At 34.9% G+C, this 13962-nt stretch overlaps 2 protein-coding genes across 2 annotated transcripts; one reads left to right on the top strand and one right to left on the bottom strand.

Annotated features, from left to right (window-relative positions):
* Positions 1-3524: 3524 nt before the first annotated feature.
* LOC111458811 (phytanoyl-CoA dioxygenase) lies at positions 3525-8664 on the top strand. The gene is made up of 9 exons (XM_023101632.1): positions 3525-3665; positions 3777-3898; positions 4036-4096; positions 4580-4648; positions 4929-5047; positions 5146-5293; positions 5381-5525; positions 5979-6065; positions 8381-8664. The coding sequence occupies exons 1-9, from the start codon at positions 3611-3613 to the stop codon at positions 8421-8423; spliced, it is 849 nt and encodes a 282-aa protein (XP_022957400.1). The 5' UTR covers positions 3525-3610; the 3' UTR covers positions 8424-8664.
* A 1563-nt stretch (positions 8665-10227) lies between these two features.
* LOC111458672 (pentatricopeptide repeat-containing protein At5g38730) lies at positions 10228-13291 on the bottom strand. The gene is made up of 2 exons (XM_023101446.1): positions 13197-13291; positions 10228-13074 (listed from the first exon to the last, which is right to left on the bottom strand). The coding sequence occupies exon 2, from the start codon at positions 12730-12732 to the stop codon at positions 10948-10950; it is 1785 nt and encodes a 594-aa protein (XP_022957214.1). The 5' UTR covers positions 12733-13074; positions 13197-13291; the 3' UTR covers positions 10228-10947.
* Between the last annotated feature and the right edge of the window lie 671 nt (positions 13292-13962).

The raw sequence follows: 13962 nt of genomic DNA, 5'->3' as shown, positions 1-13962 counted from the left end.
AAGATAGCTATAAATTATAGGCATCCAATTCCTAGATTAGATGATATGTTTCATGAATTGCATGGATGTAGTCTTTTTACTAAGATTGATTTAAAATCGGGTTATCATCAAATTCGCATGCATATTGGGGATGAGTGGAAAACAGCTTTGAAAACTAAGCATGGTCTTTATGAATGGTTGATTATGCCTTTTGGATTAACTAATGCACCTAGTACATTCATGAGACTAATGAACCATGTCTTCCGAGAATACTTAAGTAAGTTTGTGGTTGTTTATTTTGATGACATACTTGTTTACTCTAAATCTTTAGATGATCATATTACCCATGTACGCAATGTTTTGACTACTTTAAGAAATGAATGTTTGTATGTAAATTTAAAGAAATGTAGCTTTTGCATGGAAAAAGTTAACTTTCTTGGGTTTGTAGTTTCATCTAATGGTGTTGAGGTTGACGAGGAGAAAGTGAAGGCTATAAAAGAGTGGCCCACACCTAAAAATGTAAGTGAGGTAAGAAGTTTTCATGGTCTTGCAAGTTTCCACCGTAGGTTCATTAAGAATTTTAGTACAATTGCTTCACCCTTGAATGAACTTGTTAAGAAAAATGTATCCTTTATATGGGAAAAAGATCAAGAACTTGCTTTTAATACTTTGAACGAAAAATTGAGTTCTGCTCCTTTGCTTGCATTACCTAATTTTGAGTCTACTTTTGAAATTGAATGTGATGCTAGTGGAGTAGGGATAAGTGCTGTATTAATGCAAAATCAAAGACCTTTAATGTTCTTTAGTGAGAAGTTGACTGGTGCATCTTTGAGGTATCCAACTTATGACAAAGAGCTTTATGCTTTGGTTTGTGCATTGCAAACCTGGCAACATTATCTTTGGCCTAAGGAGTTCATTATTCATACGGATCATGAAAGTTTAAAGCATTTGAGAGTACAAATAGAATTTATTGAAACATTCCCTTATGTCATAAGATATAAACAAGGTAAGGAGAACATTGTTGCAGATGCTTTATCACGAAGGTATGTCCTCCTCAATACTTTGAATGCTAGGTTGTTGGGTTTTGAACACATAAAGGATTTGTATCAACATGACATGTTCTTCGCTCCTTTTGTTGAATCTTGTGAAAAATGACTCATTGTGGATAATTACTTGTTGTTAGATGAATTTTTGTTCCGAAAAGGCAAACTTTGCATACCATCTTGTTCCATACGTGAGCTACTTGTGAGGGAAGCTCATGGAGGTGGTTTAATGGCACACCATAGAGTTTCTAAAACTTATGATATGCTCTCTGAACATTTTTTTTGGCCTAAAATGAGACATGATGTTCATAAAGTTTGTGCTCGTTGCATAGCATGTAAACAAGCTAAGTCTAGGCTTCAACCACATGGTTTATACTCCCCATTACCAGTTCCTAATGGTCCTTGGATTGATATATCAATGGATTTTGTTTTAGGTTTACCTAGGACTAGGAAAGGTTATGATAGCATCTTTGTTGTGGTGGATCGATTTAGTAAAATGGCTCATTTTATTGTTTGTCACAAAACTGATGATGCAAAACATATTGCAGACCTGTTCTTTAGGGAAGTTGTACGATTGCATGGCATTCCTAAAAGCATCGTTAGTGATCGTAATGTCAAATTTTTAAGCCACTTTTGGCGTGTTTTATGGGGTAAGTTAGGAACTAAGCTCGTATATTCAACTACTTGTCATCCTCAAACGGATGGACAAACTGAAGTTGTTAACAGAACCATAACTACTATGCTTAGGGCTATTATTGATAAGAATCTTAAGACTTGGGAGGATTGTTTGCCATTTATAGAATTGGCATATAATAGGGTTGTTCATAGCACTACTAAATGCACACCTTTTGAAATTGTTTATGACTTTAATCCTTTAACCCCATTGACTTGTTACCTATACCGTCAAAAGAGTTTGTGAATTTTGATGCAAATGCCAAGGTTGAGTTTGTTCATAAACTGCACAAGCAAGTAAAATAACAAATTGAGAAACAAAATTCCAAGGTTGCCACCTGAATTAATAAAGGACGTAAGATTGTTATCTTCAAGCCAGGAGATTGGGTTTGGGTGCATTTCCGAAAAGAAAGATTTCCTACTCAAAGAAAATCTAAGCTTTTACCACGAGGAGATGGACCTTTTCAAGTTCTTGAGCGCATCAACGACAATGCTTATAAAATTGATTTACCAGGTAAGTACGGTGTTAGTGCAACTTTTAATGTTGTTGATTTGAGTCCTTTTGATGTAGGTGATGGCTTGGATTCGAGGACGAATCCTTCTCAAGAGGGGGAGAATGATATGAACCACGACCAAGGAATTTCCATACCTCAAGGTCCAGTTACAAAGACGAGAGCCAAGAAGCTACAACAAACCTTATATAGTTATATTCAAGCTATGGTGATCTCATCAAAGGAAATTTTAGAAGACGTTGGAGACCTCCCTTATATGTTATGCAAAGTTGAGCTTCAAGACAGAGATGAATTAAATGCACTTTAAGTTGCATTTAATGAACTCTGCTGAATTTATCAAATAGTCCAAGGATGACTAATAAACACATTTTATTATTTGCATTATTTAATTATAGTTTAATTATTTGTTGTCATATTTAAGCTAGTTTTAAATATATGAGTTAAGGTTATATTGTAACCCACGTACGTTACTATATTCCACTATTAACTAGCCATTTTAATTTGGAGGTTATGGGTATTTCTCATTTACTAGCCCATTTAATTTTGGAGTTATGTATACATAGGTTAAGGTTTGTAAAGACTATATAAAGCTTTTTTTTCTTTGATTAGACATCAGATTTTGGAATTAAGAATATAATTTCTATTTTAGCTTTGTTGAGAGCTAAACTTTGTTTGCAAATTCTTGTGTTTAGAATTTGCATGTAGAGTCATTCAAGTGGTGTTGATCAAACCTCTTGTGGAGTGATTCGAATCACGAGTTTAGAAACGAGTTTTCTTTACTCTTGATTTTGATCATCAAGGTAATCCGTTCCATACTTTCCCTTGGGTTGATTTCCATATCAACAAGGGTAAATTTGATCACAAGAAGCCATTTAAATTTAAACAAGGGTAAAAATTGCCGCACTTAAGTTTAGAGTTTAATTTATTTAAATGGAAACTTTACTGTCTAGACAAATTTAGGAAAAAAATTAATTTTTTCCCAAATAAGTGTTAAAAAAAAAAAACTATGTATCTTCATCCTATATTTTTAATAAAAAACTTCTAATATCTATTTTTCAATTTTATCTTATATTTTAATATAAAAGGATCAAAATATATATATATATATATATATATATATATTTTATACTATACTATAATTTTATTAAAAAAATTTAACAGTTTTTTTAATAATAAAAGTTTAATTTTAAAATATAAGATAGAAACTATTCAAATTAAAACGTAAATCTAAATTACAGCACTACTTAGAAAAAATATAAAATATATATATATATAAAAAAAAAAACTTATTTTCAATTTAAAATATTGGACACGAGTATTTGGGTGAAGGTGGGCATTTCTATCATTGCACGTAGGGTATTTAGATTTGAGAAAACGCATTGGAAGCTGTTTGTTAAGACCGCCATGGGAATTGTTCGTGATCTCAACTCGGATCAACTCCAGTTCTTCGACTCACATGGTACGTTTCCACGCTCCCATCATCCACTTCTGTTTTCCAATCTTAATCGCTCTTCCAATTTCCACCATCATCGAACTTCTTCTCCTCCTGTTTTCTCTTATTTTTTCGCAGGTTATCTTGTGGTTGAATCATTCGCCAGTCCTGATGAAATTGATGCCATGAGAAAGAGAATGGAGCAGTTGCTCGATGAATTTGACTGCTCCACTTCCTCTGTTTTCTCTACTGTAAATCAGGTTTTTGTTTTAATAATTGATTTATTTTTTAGTAATGACTCACGAAACTTCAGAAATTTGTATTCGAACTTCTAACTATTAGCGTTATGATCTGTTTGTGTTGAAATGTGCTTTCCCGTGTTTTTGTTACTCTATAGCAGCAGTTGACCGACGATTACTTCTTCGAAAGCGCTGAGAATATTTCCTTCTTTTTTGAGGGTATCTTACACTCTTGCCCTTTGTGTATCATTTTAATCATCTTTCTAAGTTTTCATTGTGATAGTTTCACATATACTTTTTTTTTTTTTTTTCTTTTAGCATCAGAGTTTTTGGGAACTTAGTTAAGAAAATTTTTATGATGCCGATTCAAAACTTGTATACTCATTCATGTGCGAAAGAAATATGTGTTAGCTGTAGATACTGGCCATTATTCGTGATTGATGGAGCTCCTTCAGTGAGATTTCAGGATAAATAAGTTTTGGTTACAAAGAAATGTGGACATGATTTTGCCTTGGATGGGATTGGGTCCAAACCTATTAATTTGAAGTTAGTATTTAGCAGCTTCAATCCAATGATCAAATAGTAAAACTTGCGTTGTTATTCTTGTGAAAAGTAGGATTTGAATATGTTATTCACGAATCTATACAAAATTTTCATAAGTATGGTCCATGCCAATCGCCCCCCCTTTTATTTATTTTGCAGAAAAAGCATTTCAAGAGGATGGAGACTTGAAACAAGCGAAGGAACTCTCAATTAACAAAGTTGGTCATGGTTTGTATTCTTCTATTATAGTAGACTGTTGATCCCGATAGAAACTTTTTATGTCTTTTCTCTCTCTTTAGCATGGGTTTCAACTTCATCTTGGCGTACTTGGGTTTAAATGTACTCCTAACTTTTATTACTTTCACTAGGCCATTATGACTTTCAAAATAGATTCTCTCCATGCCTAGAAGCTCATAAAATAAAACCTTGGAATTCAGGATTTTTTTAATGATGCGAAATTGGGGACTTTTTTATAATAAAAATTATAATTAACCCTTCCTTTTTGTAGCATTACATGAGATTGACCCAGTTTTCAAAAGCTTCTCCAGCTCTAAGAAGGTTTCAGGTTTATTGTTGTCCTTGGGGTACAAGAAGCCGATAGTCATTCAGTCTATGTACATATTTAAGGTTTTCCCTTTGTCGTTGTATAATTTATTAATACTAGTGTGTTAGTTTTATTCAAGTAAGTTTAATTATATATTAACGTTTGGAGGCCACTCTGACAGCAACCAGGCATTGGAGGTGAAGTTGTGCCTCACCAGGATAACTCATTTCTTTACACCGAACCAACTACATGCACAGGGCTATGGCTAGCACTTGAAGATGCAAATACAACGAACGGCTGTCTTTGGGCTATTCCTGGATCACATAAAAGTATCCCCTGGCAAGCAACTTCATAGATAGCAAACTGTCATTCCTTATGTCTAATTAATTTTATTTTTTGAATCTCTTTATTTCTAGATGGACTTGTTAGAAGATTTCTTAGAGGCGACAACGGGGTGTACTTTGATCAGCCTTCTCCTGCTTACGAACATAAAGATTTCGTGCCTATTGAAGTGAGAGCTGGATCATTGGTTGTTATTCATGGAGACCTTATTCATCAAAGGTATGTGTAAGGAATATTAAACTATTTCATTAGTTGGTCGACGTTGACAGGTTGTCTATAAATTTATACTATTCTCAATTTTTCATTCAAAGAAACTTTTTTTGTGTTTCCATCACCATTGACTCAAAAAGTACTATTCATTCTCAGCATTTGTTAAAAGTGGCTACACAGCATACCATCTCACTATTGCTAGTGATGTTAATTCATGTGAAAAGCGATGCAGTATATATATATATATATATATATAAAACAATGTCCCAGAATTTGTGTTTGTCCGGAGACTACTGGTTAATATTAGATTCAACATCATATGCTAAGTTTGGTGATTTTTCTAAGCACTCTGAGGAGTATGAGCTAAATTCTCCAGTTGCATGTTTTCCTTTAAAATATAAATTATGACAATTTTATCCCGAAGCTCATTGCTGTCCAATTTCTCTCATGTGTGAACTATAGCTTTGAGAATCACTCTCCAAAATCAAGACATGCGTATAGCCTACACGTGGTTGATACAGAAGGTTGTGTATGGGCTCCAGATAATTGGTGAGTACATAAAAGTTTGCACTGTTTACCCGCTCTCTTAAATAAAGGGGCTAATTTTCCATAGACAGATTCATTTTATTTTGTTATTGAAGGAACCTTAACTAGTTTTGATATTAATACTTCCGTCAGCTATTGTTTAAATGTTTTCATCTAGCATATAAATTTTTTTTATTTTTTATTTTTACATAGAATTTAGAACAAACTTTCATTGAGAGATATGATTATAAATGTGGAAGATACCTCCCTCACAAAGCCTACAGTTAAGCTAATATGTGTATGGTTAGCTCCACTCTTTAGTTAATTTTCCAATTATTTATAATAAGAAAAGAGATGCCTCAAAATAATTGAGGCTCTAAGCAGAACCGTTTTTTTCTTTTAAAGGAAATAGAAATACTGTTGTCGAATGAAATTACAAAAGGGGGAGATTCCCAAGTCATTTGGATTTCAAAAGGACCTTCCATCTGACCAAAAGAATGCTGAACCTATAGTTGGAGAAAGGAAGATAACGTTTTCTCATATATAGTGCTAAAGTGAGAACTTTGTTCGAAGTAGATTCAGAAGTATCCTTCATTTCAGTAAGATGATATTGTTTTTGTGACCAAAGCTTTCCAAAGAAGGCTAACATTTAGAGACAGAATTTCTTTCTTTTTTTTAAATGGGTGACCCAACAATTTGGCAACAAGAAAATCGCTTGGATTGATAGGAACTCCGGACTGCAGCATGCCAATTGAAAGATTCTCGGATTGAAAGGCCAACATTTATGACCTTAGGGGTTTGAGACGAACGGATGTCCTATTGATCCAGCAGCCTCATCACACATGCAGCACCACCCATGGAAGGTGGTTTGGCAGTTTGAAATGCACATACAACCTCATTACTGAAAAATAATTGGCCAGTTGGCTCAAAGCACCACCTTTCAGGTCTTCTAGAAAGGGTTGTACACGATTTTGTGGGAAAATCAAGGAATTTGGAGACGTTGATCCTTGGGGCCTTTTCCTCCTAGGTTAGTGAGTTTGGAGGCATTGAACATAGCAAACATCCTCCAAATGAGATCATATGAACGAATTGGTTACATGGCATGTATAAACCCCCACCTTCTGAAGGAGTTGAATTCTCCAAATTCTCTTACATGAGAAGACTGTGTCAGGAAAAATTTAAGAATGGAAACTAGACAAGTCAAGATCCTGATTCCCTTGTTCTATCCGGAATAGAGTAGTTCTTTTAACTTTGAAGTATTCTTTAGACACCACCTTCATCTCTCGGTTATTAATAATCCTTCTAAAGCGAAAGGAAGAGTGGTCGAGGGAAGTCTTGCATGGCTGGCGGCTTGTTTGCAAGGCAAGGGCTGATTTTGAAAGAAAGAAACGATAGATTCTGTAAAGATAATCACAATTCTTGTGGTTACCTTTGTGACCTAGTACAATTCACGGCCTCTATTTGGAGTAGCTAACACAGGCCTTTTTGTAAAAACTCCACTTTCCATATGAGCTTAGAATGGAAGGTGTGGCTGTATTCTTACTCCTTGGAGAGGGGACCCCTTCGCCCTTTAGGTTGTTTTCTTTTTAACCTCTTTACTTTATTTCCAAATTAAGTGTTTTCATGTGTCTTATAAGGGGATGTTAGCGTAGTTGACTCAATTGAAGAATATAGAAGAATCACATTAGCTCTAGCTTGGATGAAGAAAGTCTGTCCAGATTATTCTTCCATTCTGGTTTAGTTCCTTAGATTATGGTTCAGTACTACATTCCCATCTAAAGCTAACATATTTTTTTAGTTATTGGCTTGGAGGAGATTCAACATTGTTGATCTCTTGCAAAAAAGAATGTCAATTTTAATTTCATTGTATTAAGCTGAATCTGAGATGAGTAACATAGGAGTCATTTATACGGATGCTAGAAACTATGAGGCATCCTATTGTATCAACATCTGTGCTCTGTTTTAGGTTTGAGGCAATGATATTTCAACATGAAGTTCTATTTATAGTTGGGGCAAGCTGCGAGGCAGTGACTGACTCCATTGTATTTAAGATTATTGCCCATAGTTGAGTCAGGAAAAAAACTATTGGTCCAGTTTGGAATCTCCAGCTTCAATTTTGGGATGTTAGGCACGGTGTATGAGGATTCTTTTTTAAAAATTTTATTTTTGTGTTGACTGAAAATGCTCCAAAAAAACGATGCAGACATTAATTATAGTGGCCATTGAAAATAATGGATAAGTTGACATTGATTCATAATAATTATTAAATTGAGAGGAGTATCGTTTGTATTTCCCTCAGATATATCATCTCCTAACATTCATCCTTCATTCTCATACAGGATTAGAAGAAAAGTGCAGCCAGAGCCTCTTTATGAATCTTGATTGAATCTGGTTTGTTTCTTCACAAAGTTTACACCTGATTGTTCATATGACATATGGGGTGACACAGTTGTTGTAATGCAATAAATAGACATGCTAAAGTTTCATTAACTCAACTCTGTAATCTTTGTAGCTTTTAAGATATTCCTCACAATTGCTAAGGCTTAGGTTGTATAACCATCTTTATCCTGTCTTGGATGTATTTGATTTAGTTGTTTATTTCATACTGTTTAAGTTTCCTTTATCATGTCCTTGGGAATCCCGATGGTGACTTAGGATAAAATTTTATTGTGGTCTTTTCGTTTGACATGCCTTAAAAAAAGAAGGCACATTACTTTTCACTGCTATTAGTAATTGCTTGAAAATAGGAAAGTATTTCTTGGTTCTCAGACGATATGGAGGCTAATAGGTTTCTTAGAAGCGTTGCAGCTTATTGTTTCTTCAGATTGGATTGAGAGCTTTGCTCAACCATCAATGAAACTCCCACAGTAATTATTAAGGAAGTTATCAATTAATGATCTGTCTAACACTGTTAAGAATATCCTGCTCTATATTCAATTCGTGGGTGTACATGTCTCAATCAAATGAATTTCGTTAGGGTGGGACTCATCAATTTAATTAGGATCGATCTTATGATGAAACAATTCATTGCATTGATCAAATCCAATATCAATAAACCATTTTACCTAACTCATTAGATAAATCCAATTTTTCGTTCCTGAATGAGACTATGTGGATAAAATATATTTATGTACATTATGTCAACTACGTGGATAAGATATATTTATGTACATTATTATTAATGATCTGTCTAAGAATGTATGGTTTGTTCAGGTTCTTACGAATATCCTTCAACTAGCAGGTAAATCTCTCAAGGATGTGAAAATAGTTTTCTTATGAATGAATAATATACTTTTCTAGTTGTATTTCTAGTAGTCATCAATATTCTCCATAACTAGAGGTAAAAATAGGCCAGATTAGATCCGTTCTTCTACAAAATCGATCTGACCTGATTCAATTTTTGGTTATATGGAAAAGGAAATCGAACGAACTAACCATATTCGAGTTGGGTTATTTTTTATGAATGTAATTTTTTAACTTCTCCTTCACTCTTTGACCATTCTTGATCACTCTCTACATCCCAGCAAATCCACAAAATTAAACGAAATAGTAAACGAACAATATTATTGAGATTGTCAACCCCAACATGAGAGAGATTCGATGTTCGATTTGATTCGACTTGAGAGAGAATGACATGAACCATTAGAGAATTTGACTTGAGAGAGAATGACATGAACCATTAAAGAGAGATCGGACCATTAGAGAGAGATCACAAGCGGGAAAGAACGAATTAAAAAATGGAAGCCAAAGATCAACTTTAAAGATGGAAGCCATTAATCAACTTCTTCCTACATGATTTTGGATAAATTGAAGACCCAATCAAATCATTTCATTCAGTTCAACATGAATAATACCAAGGTTGTCCTGAATAGGAAGCATATATCGCCTAACATGTTAACTTTAAAAATCATATGTTGAAAATTAATTTTGGAACTTAATTAAACCTTCAAGGTCTCTCTATAAATAGAATAGAATTTGACCAAAACCATTCTATTTTCTTCCATTTTCAATTGGAAAGAAATTTCCTATCTAAAGTTCTTTTCTAAGCAGTCTTGTTCTTCTTACCAATTGTAGTAAATGTTCGGGTGACAATTACTTTGAATTTAGTTCGGATCGTCCATTAATCCTTCCAACACATGTTTGGGGCGTGTTCGGATATATCCACGTTCAACATGAACCTACATTGTCGGCGTACGGAAGTCTATACTTCATAGCAAACTTTTAATCATCTATACAAAAAGGCACAACAAAGTCATGAAGAATGGTAGTACCTGGAGAGATGCAAATGCAAAGCTCAACTGAACGAGGCAATGTATGAAATCGCATAATACCCTCTCGACATCCTGCTGGGATCGACAACTGATAGAGTAATAAACCCTGTCCCTTCCTGATATGATCATGATGCTCATTTTCTAAACTTTTTTCCTTTGATCTAACTGATCGTAAGTTTTAGTGTTTGTAAGTCATGGGTCCGCACAGTGGAGTGGTTCTTGAACCAATATTGGTTCACCCCGTGAAATGAGAAAAAAAGGTTGATGGATGAAATAATGGGAGTGACAAATGATTACGGTTGCAGAAACTGGAGAAAGTGGAGAACCGTCGGAGACTTTTTGAATCAAAGTAGGGACGAGTTGAGTACTACGACTGCAGGGGGAAACTTTGCTTCTACGACAGCTTTCTTCCTCCTCGCTTCTTTTCTTTCTGGCGACTAGCTTCTCAAGTGGGTGGCTTGGTAAGCAAGCTAAATCAGTCGAGAGTACAAGATTACTGACCGAAGACTGATCAATTGAAATAGGCGGAAACCCTATGCATCTAACAGTGGTCCTCTCATACTAGAATTGGCTCAACAATCCATGCTGATGTGAACCAATGCATATCTTCTAATTAGCAATAGCAAAGTTTTTGATCAACCAGTTTGCAAGTTCGTTTTTTGTATTTCCTTGGTGATGCTCTTAGACAGTAAGCCTCCCTCTGAAACATGATCCCAAAATAGATTCAAGATTCGGTTGTCGCATCCATAAGAAGCATTGAAACATCTATAAATCTTGAGGGTTACCATTAGTCTTCTTTTAGCCATTTCATGCAGCATCTCTGAAGCATGATTCGACTTCCCCTCTTTCCAGTAAGCATATGCCAGGCTTGTATATATCACACTGTCTCCTGATATACCTTTCTGTTGCATGGTGCTGTATATTTGTTCAGCAAAACCAACCCTTTCTCTGTGACACAACCTTCTTATTAGTGCCCTATAAACTGATAAATCAACACAATGACCTCTTGTCAAAAACTCATCAAGTAGACTTATGATAGCTCCTTCATTTCCTAGTTTACAATAAGCATCAACTAGCCATGAATATGTACAATAACCGGGACATAATCCTGCATCAAGCATGACAAATAAGAGCTCTTTGGCACTTTCCATATCTCTTACTCGATAAAATCCGTGAATCAGCGCCTTGTACGTGAAGCTGTCGAGCTGCAGTCCAGCATCCAACATTTTGCTCTTCACCTTCAATGCAGATTTCATATCTCCTATTTTGCAGTAAGCATTAACTAATGTGTTACAAGTGACATTGTCCGGTTCAACTTTCCTCTCACCCATCTCATTCAAGAGTTTATTTGCATCCCTTATCCTACCTTCCTCGCATAACTTACGGAGAATTGAATTATAAGTCACAACCCCAAGTTGCAAACCCTTAGCTTCCATCACCTTACATAATCTTAGTGCTTCTTCAAGGTCATTCACTCTACAATATCCATCAATTAACGTGGTGTATGTAACATGGTTGGGAGAAACATCCTTAATTTCACGAAAAAGCTTTACAGCCTCTCTCATCCTACCCTCTTTACAAAACCCATATATAAGGGAATTATATGTTATAATGTCAGGGCTCACTCCTCCCCTTTCCATTCTATCTTGAACACACAAAGCTTCATAATGCAGACTCTTTTTACAATACAAAGATATCAACGTGTTGTATGTGTAAAGATCAGGGGAAACAAACCTCAATTCCATTTCACTCAATAGTTGTTCAGCCTTTTCAACGTCCCCAGACTTGCAGCAAGCATGAATTAGCACATTGTATATATGAATGTTAGGAACAACTCCAATTCGAACCATTTTCTTATAAATCTTCCATACCAAGTCGGTTAACCTATCCTTTGCCAAGGAATTTAAAAGCACAGTACAAGCATGCAAATGAGGCTTAAATCCATGAAGCCTCATATATTCTAGAACCTGAATAGCATCCTGGGACATCTTGCAATTTACATATATTATCATTAACCAGCTCAAAATATGTGCATTGACATCAGAATTATCATAGGTGGTTGCCAAAGCATTTAAAACCGATGGGGAGGATATGAAATCCTTATGTGCAATCTTTTCAACCAAATTTTGTGCAGTTCTGAAATGTTTGTGCTCTGTGAGAATGCATATCATGGTCCATGAGGATTGTAAAGAGTGTTTGTAATCAGGAATCAACTCAACCCACTTGAAAAACGCCCAAGAAAGTGAAGGACCTGAACAATAAAACGATAGCTGGAGGAGAATCTGGTGGATGGATATCGATGTCAGGCTAGAACTTATCTTGGGCTTCAAGAGGTGCTTCCAATGACCTTTTACGACAATAGCAAATACACTTTGGAGAAATAGATTCGTCTCGCAGCATATCGAATCCAAACCAGCCATTCTTTTCAGAAAAGGAAAAAGAAGCTCAACGAGCTCTGAGGTTCCGTACAACGTCGGCTCCTTCTTAGCATAGGGCAATCAATCTTTCATACCACAAAATTCATATAGAATTCAATAATCGAGAATATAAATGCATAGATTGCCACCAAATCCAAAAATTTAATCAAACAGATCTCAAAAATTGGTGGTCATGATTGAATTTAAAACGAACGTCGGAAATTAAACATACACAAATCCTGTGAACCGAAACAAGCACACCTTATCATCAGAATCTTGCAGGAACTTATCGAGTAGAGGTAGCTACTGAAATTTGAAAACTCCCAAACGAACTGCTCAAATGAACTGCACAGACGACGAAACCGAGTTGAACAGAAACTTGAAAACGTTAGTGCGTATTCTAAGTAGGGACGAAACACTTTGATGATCCATTTCCAAACACTAAAATTGAAGATGACGACACAAACCTTCTCTTTTCATTGTTGCATTGTAGAACTGTTTTCCAGTGGTGAAAGATCGACTCTCAGTTCTGAGCTTTGAGGCCAATGAACCCTGAACTTGGGTTTATCGGGGGTTTAAATAACATAAATTTCTATTCTCAATTAATTTTTTTTTTTAATTTTTTATTGCATTTTTTTTTAATAAATAAATCTAAAATATATTTCTTGCTTATTGCCCCTAATATCTCATAATTATTATATAATTAAGCATTTTTTACTTTAATTATTTTTTTAAAAAAATATATGCCATATTGTTTGTGTATTACTTTCATTAATATCTTTTTTTATATCAAGTAACAAGTTATTCTAAAATATCGTATAAAATTTCATATATATATATATAGTAAGAGACCTCGTCTCCTAAAAGGTAACGGAAGCGTGCAAAGGTTTCCTCGGGCCAGATGGAGATTGACCCTTGAATATAAAGGCAGAAAGGGAGCTAGTATACAAGCCCCACCCGTCGATCAGATGAAAGTCAGCCTTAGTGGTCTGATGGTGTTGAATGAAAGGGTTCTCGCTGAACGGATAAAAGTTACTCTAAGATAAAGTTTATGTATGTCACATAACCCAGTTTTGTAATTTAGGGGAACGTTTTCATTACTTAATTTTGCAACAAAAAAGAATTAAAATACATATTATTTTCTTACAAATAAGTCATGAAAGCATGAAATATAGTTAAAAAAAAACAGTACAAAAGACATGTTTTAGAACAAAACAAAAAAAAAAAAAAAAA

The sequence above is a fragment of the Cucurbita moschata genome, unplaced genomic scaffold, assembly GCF_002738365.1.
Source record: "Cucurbita moschata cultivar Rifu unplaced genomic scaffold, Cmos_1.0 Cmo_Scf00021, whole genome shotgun sequence".
Classification (NCBI taxonomy): domain Eukaryota; kingdom Viridiplantae; phylum Streptophyta; class Magnoliopsida; order Cucurbitales; family Cucurbitaceae; genus Cucurbita; species Cucurbita moschata.
Note: the sequence above shows the minus strand (reverse complement) of the source record. Positions and strands in the feature narration are given on the sequence as shown.

Coding starts and splice junctions, on each gene's coding strand:
- LOC111458811 (XM_023101632.1), top strand. CDS start 3,611: ATGGGAATTGTTCGTGATCTCAACTCGGATCAACTCCAGTTCTTCGAC. Junction 3,666..3,776: donor CCAGTTCTTCGACTCACATG/GTACGTTTCCAC, acceptor ATTTTTTCGCAG/GTTATCTTGTGGTTGAATCA. Junction 4,097..4,579: donor TATTTCCTTCTTTTTTGAGG/GTATCTTACACT, acceptor TTTATTTTGCAG/AAAAAGCATTTCAAGAGGAT.
- LOC111458672 (XM_023101446.1), bottom strand. CDS start 12,732: ATGGCTGGTTTGGATTCGATATGCTGCGAGACGAATCTATTTCTCCAA.